Raw genomic sequence first — 7,413 nt, 5'->3', positions numbered from 1 at the left:
AATCTTGCATACACTTCTCCTGAAGATGCCTTAACAAACATAGTGTGATTTTGTTTCACTTTGGTTGCAGAATCACAAATGTAACCAATTCCAGTCTTCCTAATTTGCTTTGTGGATTGCTTCCAAATCTCAGCCATTTTCAAAGATCTTTCTTCAAGAATTAGTGAGAGTTCTTCTCTACATCTCTTGGTTAACCATTCAGTGTTGGATTAAGACTTCTTTAGACTTGAGAAGATAAGAGAAATTGAACATAAGGTAGACAGCTTAAGTTTGAAATGTTTAACAAGAAGTTGTTTGGATTTTTGCAACTCAGAGCTAAGGACTTTTAGCTGAGACTTTTGTTGATTGCACTTCACAGCAAGTCTCTCACATTCTTCAAGAATTTCTTCAATCTCTGAGTCACTGTCTTCACTGTCTTCTTCAACTTCAGCTGCTTTCTGTGGTGTTTCAAGAGTAGTCATAAACAAACACTCATCTTCTTTTGATTCCTCAGGTTTGTCTTCTTCAGAAACAGAATCCCAATCTGTGAAGAGGGCCTTTCTTCCAAATCTTCCCTTGAAGTTTCCCCCTTCTTTCTTCCTCTGATTTTGTCCTTTTAAAGTTGGACAACTTGAGACATAATGGCTAGGCTTGCCACATCCATAACAAGTTAGATTTTGAGATTGACTTCTCTTCTTAAATCTAAATTTCTTGAACTTCTTTGACAGATAGGCCACTTCATCCTCTTCAAGATCAGCTTCCTCAGACTTCGGATCAGATTTTTCAGTACCTTCTTTGACTTTAAGTGCAGCTTCTCTTCTTTGAAGAGTAAGAGTTCCAATTCTCATCTCATAGGCTGTAAGAGAAGCTTGTAGATCATCAATCTTCATTTGAGATAAGTCTTTATCCTCAAGGATTGTAACCTTTGCATTGAATCTAGGTGTAAGAGACCTGAGAATTTTCTTGCAAACATCTGAGTCCTTAATGTCTTCACCAAGGGATTTCATATTGTTGACAATATCATTGATCCTAAATAAATACTCAGCTATAGTTTCCCTTTCCTCCATCTTACAAGCTTCATATTGAACTTTGTAGAGCTGAATCTTGTTTTCTTTAATGACAGTACTTCCTTCATGGGCAGCCTGAAGAGAGTCCCACATTTCTTTAGCAGACTTGCAATTCTTGACTCTAGTTAACTCTTGTTGCTTTAAAGCACAGTAAATGACATGTTTGGCTTTACCATCATTAGCCACAACAATTTTATCAGCTTCAGAGGGATTTTCAGGATTAAGAACCACAATTCCATTTACTGCAGCATACCAAACATCATAAAAGTGAGACATTAAGAATGCTTCCATTCTGATTTTCCATGAATCATAGTTCACACCACTGAACCCTAGAGCTTTGTTTGTAGCTTGGCCTTCATCCATTTCAAAGATCAACTGCAGGCTTGCTAGAACCCTACACAACAGACCAAAACTCTGATACCAATTGCTGGACCAAGAGGGGGGCTGAATTGGTCAAAACCTTCTTTCTTGAACAACTAAATATCAATCAAAATAGCAAGCAATAAAAACTGCAACAGAATTTACAAGGAAACCCTCTTAATCAAGGAAAACATTGGTTCTTGGCCAATGCCAATTCAATCATCCATTAGCTGCAAGCAAGCTATTACACACTCAGTTGTCTCACTCTCTGCACACACCCTTGTCACAGAAGTAGACACTAGTTTTCACACACTCTACTCACACACTAGCTCAACAAGTGTATACATACACTCCCCCTACCTAGGCAACCCTGGCAGGACCAAACAAGCTCTCTAAGCTCACCAAATACATCATAGTAAATGTAAAACAACAAACACAAGTTCCTTCTTCAATTGAAATAAGGCTGACAACACAAAATGCCAAGTTACCACTTCATGACATCAATTTTCAGCATTTAGATCTTGAGGGGTAAAATAGGAATTTCCTCACGAGATTCATTCAATAGTATCATACTCAGTCTTCATTTACTGTGGTACTCATGTTAATGACAATTAATCACTAAAGTGCAGCACGAGTTAAGCATATAGAACCAATACCACCCTTGTTTCAGCAAAAACACAGTTTATGACAAAGGGTTGAGAACTGAAATTTGCAGCAGACTAGTTTTCTATCACAAAGCCAACTTCAACATACAAGATTCATCAAAATACACTTGCTAGAGGATTAAAATCTTATCATATAGCAAGGCATAATCAATCAGTACTTGAATCCATGAAAATCTCAAAAAATTAAGTAAAACAGATGAGCTCAATGACCATTTTTGATTTCTGCATGATTTCAACACTAATTCAGTGCTGAGCAAGTGTAAAAAGGTGATTAATACCTGTGTCAACTCTCTGAAAAGACCTCAGCACCTCAGAACTAAAATCCAATACTCAGTCCAGCCTTTGCAGCAGTGAAAAATAGCAACAGCAACATCATCTCTGCTATAACTATCACATAGCTCGAATCAGTGAGTTTTTCTAGCTTAAATCATCTTTAAAAACTTCAGAAAAACTAGTTTTACCAAGGCTCTCGAGTTAATTCAGGCTGCAGCTCAATGTCACTTCTTACACATTAGACTTGAACCCTAAAAAAGGCTATAACAACATATATACGAACAAACAAAGTGCACAGATCTTCATACACCCACAGAATACACCTGTCACCTCAAGGCAATCATTGGAAAGGCATAATGCAGATATTTTCAAGAGCAAGCACCAATAGCAGAAGGCCACCTTAGCAAATTTGTCTCTATGCAAACTGAAATTGACACATACACAACACATTGCAGCATACTCCATTCAGCTCTAGACTTAGCCACCAAGAAATGCAATATTCTTGCATATTCACTCAATTTAGGACCACTAAAACGTGTCACACTACTGAGCATAGTAAGAAATGACCAAAGTACCCGTGCAACAGATTTTTAACTTCTTGGCTAAGAAAAATCCTGAAACTGTATTAGTGACAATGCTGATTCACTCAGGTCAATCCAGTGCAAGGCAGCATCCAAAACATACGTGTACATGTTGAATACAACCGAGAAATGACAATGCTACCCCTGGAACCATTTGTGGCAGATTACATGAACTGAATCCACACAATTTTTAGCAAATTAAGCAAGAACAGATAGATGAGTTGTGATGAAACCATTAAAACAGCAATGAGGGATAAGACACTGAATAGAACATGACCATACTATCCTTGAGCTTATTTCATGCAACTTTGACAATGAAGAAACCCTTTGAAGCCACTGCCACTTAGCTTTTTGACATTAAAGAGGCAAACAATGCTTAAGGAACTTAGGACCAAGAGTATTTCCTCAAAACCAACTAAAATGATGGTACGTGAAGTCTAGAGTCAAATTCGAGCACCAAAAGTGAGGTTACACGAAAGAAGTGACAAACGGGAAAAAGACGAAAAGGGAAAATGTCCGAAAAAGAAAAGAGGAGACGGCACGGTCTTCACAAGGACAATACCCCGAAAGAATAAGTGTCAAAAACTATTTCCGAGCACTCATGATGATCTGAAGGTTCAAAAATCAGACTCAGAAAGGAAAACATCAATGGAAAAAATTTATCTATAAAAACAGGGAAAAAAAAAAAAAAAAAGGGAAGGAAAATGACAGGGTCATTATAGGTTTATTCCTTTTCCTTTTCATTTTATGTTTCGTTTTGTTTTGATTTTAGTTTTAATATGTTAGATATGTATATATATGATTCCATATTTTCATTTTCGATTTTGAACATGTGTATATTTATGTATATATTGTTTTTGTTTCCAAATATAAATCGGGGGTCACATGCCGTTTTAAGTGACTAATCTTGCTATTTTGAGGTGTATAGGGGGTCACGAGCCTTCAAGTGACCATTTGCCTTCACCCTGTGTCTTCCACATCACGAACTGGTGACTTTTCATTTTTCAGCAGGTTCGATCGATCACACCAGTGCTCTGATCGATCAGAGTACGATCGATCCAATACCATTCATGATTGATCCAAGTCAGATCAATCTCAATTTTTTATGATCGATCGAACTTCACTGTTTTGCAAATGTATGTCCCTTTCCCTTACCCCGTGTTCCATGCTATCTCATTCATGCCCAATGCCTGTGTTTTCCACATTAGATGCATTTTATACTTGTTGTATCTAGCATGTTTCACATTATGTTGATTTTGCCCAAGCATACTCCTTGCTCGATAACTATCTAAGTTTGGCTTGCGTATCAACTTAGATAGATAAATTCATGTATTTATTGCTGTTATATTTGCTTTGTGCTGTATTTCAGACTTGATTTGTCTATCTTTATTTGATAAACATGATGCTTTTAATTATACTTCCAATCTTATCTCATTTCCTATTACTAAAATGCAAGTATACTCTCATTTTGCAGGCCATGACTAGGTACAAAACCATGGCCAATCGGGTCCACGGTTGCTGAGTTAGACCTAGGATTGAGGAGCCAGTCCAGGATCCACCTGAGCCTTCAGCTTTATCTTTAGAGTAGGTTCCTCCCGAGCCAGTTCCAACTCTAGAGCCAGCTCCTCCTTCTATACCACATGTACATCCTACTAGCCTTATTGTCATCCGTGACAGGGTCACCAGCAAGTTTGCATGCTTGAGTGTGGCACATGAGTCTATTTTCTACGAGGATGCCTTCTCTGACCACAGCCAGACCAAGCGGTCATATGATGAGATTTTACATCGGTGCCTCTCTCCCATTCTATTTCCTGTGGCAGCGCCTGTGTACGCAAGACTAGTTAAGCTATTCTACCAGAACCTAAAGCCGAGTCCGAGTAACTTGGCTGAGTTGTAGACTACCATTGATGGGCAACCATTATTATCACGGTTAAGACTTTGGCGACTGTGTCATACTGCCCTCACACTTGTCTTCCCGGGGTTGATTACCCGAATCTACAAAGGCCATCATATGCAGACATGGCCACAGCTCTATGTGGCATTACTACAGCCACAGATACTTTTGCCACTCGGACTCGCCTCCTAGAGCATATGTGGTTCTTTGATTCAGTCTTGTACCGAAATATCCATATATATAGGCACAAGACCCAGCGACGGGCAGACTTCCTTACAGCTTTATATGCCATCCACGCAGGGAATTGGTTTCAGTTCCTACGTTCATCTAAAGCATTATGATGAAGTTATATGATGAGTACATTAGCAAGGCAAACCCCAAGCGGGCCAAGTTTCTTCCATATGCTCACCTTATCACCCAGCTCCTCAGAGATCAGTACTATCCATTCGATACACGTGAAAGGGCTGAGGTTGGATCTTGCCATTACAAATGGGAAGACTGGAAGAAGAGCTACAATATTCTAATAAAGAGCATAGCAGATGAGGTAGCAGTAACGGCAAAGGAGGCAGCAGTAGAGGGTAGTGGTATTGACTTACAGGATGATCCCCCAGTTGGATTACAGTCCCAGCCTTAGGACTATCAGAGCCATCACTCCCAGAGCTGAGACGAGTAGCAGTCTAGTGTTGACTTGAGATTGCAGAGTCGGATGACCCAGTCATTCTTAACATACAGACTCAGTCTGACATGCTAGAGGAGCGCTATCAGGCATTGCAGGATAGAGTTGCTACTATTCAGGACTCAATCTTCACGCTCCATGCTGATATGGCTACTCTCAGTACGGATGTCATGACCACACTACAGGAGGGTATAGGTATCCTATGTGATAAGCTACGGGCATCGATGATAGATATATCTAGACAGATCCGGGGTTCATGCCCTGCCAAACCATCGTCATCCGCCCTATCTCTCTCTCTCTCTCTCTCTCATATATATCTGTGACTTTTGACTGTTACTTATGATACTTTTATTCCATTTTTGTGACCAATCTGTTGGCCTGATATTTTGTGATGTACTTTATACTATTAATTTTGGGGATATTTTGGATTTTGTTCATATTCTAATATATATATCTATTCATGTTGACTCCGATATTAGGTACATTCTAGTGACTTCTTTGAGAGAGTCCAATATCCATTTTTTAGGACCATTTCTACCATCCTCTCTCAGTTATTCTCACACTTGCATTTGTCTACCCACTGTGCACCATTACTTGTCCCATTTGTTATTTTATGAGGTTTTATCCCAGTGTCATCTTTTCAAGACCATAGTTGATCCCAAGTTTGGGGGGTTATACCACCCACTTCGGATCCCCGTGTCCTTAATCTCGCTATAGCTACACTGGTATACTCTTTCCTCTCTCCTTTGTTCTCATTGCACATTGAGGACAATGCGCGGTTTAAGTTTGGGGGTAATGTGTGTTCTTTACATTCAATTCAAGATTTTGAACATGACTTGTGCATTTGAGAGATTTATTGTTCGGTCTATAATTAGTGATAATTTTGATCTTTTGAGGCATATATCCCTTAGAATTTAAAATTTGCTTTACTTAAGAGTTCAATACTCTTTGTATGCCTTTTGGATGCCATCTAGGAGCAATTTTTTTTTTTTTTTTGAAAGATTGATATCATGTTTGGTTTTGTGGTCCACATTATCTTATTTATGAGATTGTTTTGAGATTCGACTCTAGAGTTCTACACTTGCATAGGCGCACACTAGCATTCATTTGTGCGGTACATGCTTAGTTGATTATTGATTTGGTTATATCCCAATTGAGCTAGTATTGCTTTGAAAGCTTTCATTCTTGACAAGATGAATAATAAACCCTTTTCACTAAGTAGCCGGGATTATAGCCTTTTCAAGCATTGAATTCTCGCACCGAAAGGTGGAGGGCCCGAACTCTAGGTTTTAATATATATATATATATATATATATATATATATATATATATTGAAAAAAAAAAGTGAGGACTTCTTATCAAAGGTGGGGAATGGGAAATGATTAGATGGAGGTTATTTTGATTTGTAGTCTAGTTGATTTGAGCTTGTAAGTCATTAGGGGTGTCTCTACACCTAATGCCTTAAAGTCGTCTAGTTTGGGAGTCATTGACCTAACGCTCGCCTCATGGATCTTCTAGAAAGCTTAAAAGATTACTACATTTTATCATGCTTCCATCTTTAATCCTTAAAAATAAATAAATAAATAAAAATAAAAAATCGAGTGAAAAGAATAAGTGCACCTAGTCAAATAAATCATAGTAAAAGGTTCATTCTTTGTCTTGATGATCAGTACTAGATTTGTGTGTTTGCTTGAGACTGGCTGTGCCCATTTCATTGATTTGCTAAGATAGCAACATATTTGATGCCGATTCACTCAAAAGGATGCTATAGTTGTTTTGATTTATATGATCATCTTACTTGATGTGTGGAGGACCATATTTGCTTGATTGTTGTTGAAATTTTAGCAAATTGCTTAGAGATGGTTGAAAAATGGCATACTTGAGGTAGTTTTCTTTCAATGCTTGTTTAGAATGTTGG

General features: G+C 38.3%; 1 protein-coding gene across 1 annotated transcript; it reads right to left on the bottom strand.

Moving 5' to 3' along the window:
- Positions 1–209: 209 nt before the first annotated feature.
- On the bottom strand, positions 210–5,111 carry LOC132313962 (uncharacterized). The gene is made up of 2 exons (XM_059812894.1): positions 4,915–5,111; positions 210–1,440 (listed from the first exon to the last, which is right to left on the bottom strand). Exons 1-2 carry the CDS (start codon positions 5,109–5,111, stop codon positions 210–212), a joined length of 1,428 nt encoding a protein of 475 aa, XP_059668877.1.
- Positions 5,112–7,413: the final 2,302 nt, after the last annotated feature.

Source organism: Cornus florida, unplaced genomic scaffold (genome assembly GCF_030987335.1).
Source record: "Cornus florida cultivar Cherokee Brave unplaced genomic scaffold, ASM3098733v1 CherokeeBrave_3.0.0_Hap2_Chr06, whole genome shotgun sequence".
In the NCBI taxonomy this organism is placed as follows: Eukaryota; Viridiplantae; Streptophyta; class Magnoliopsida; order Cornales; family Cornaceae; genus Cornus; species Cornus florida.
The sequence above is the reverse complement of the archived record's forward strand: the minus strand, read 5'-3'. Positions and strand labels throughout refer to the sequence as shown.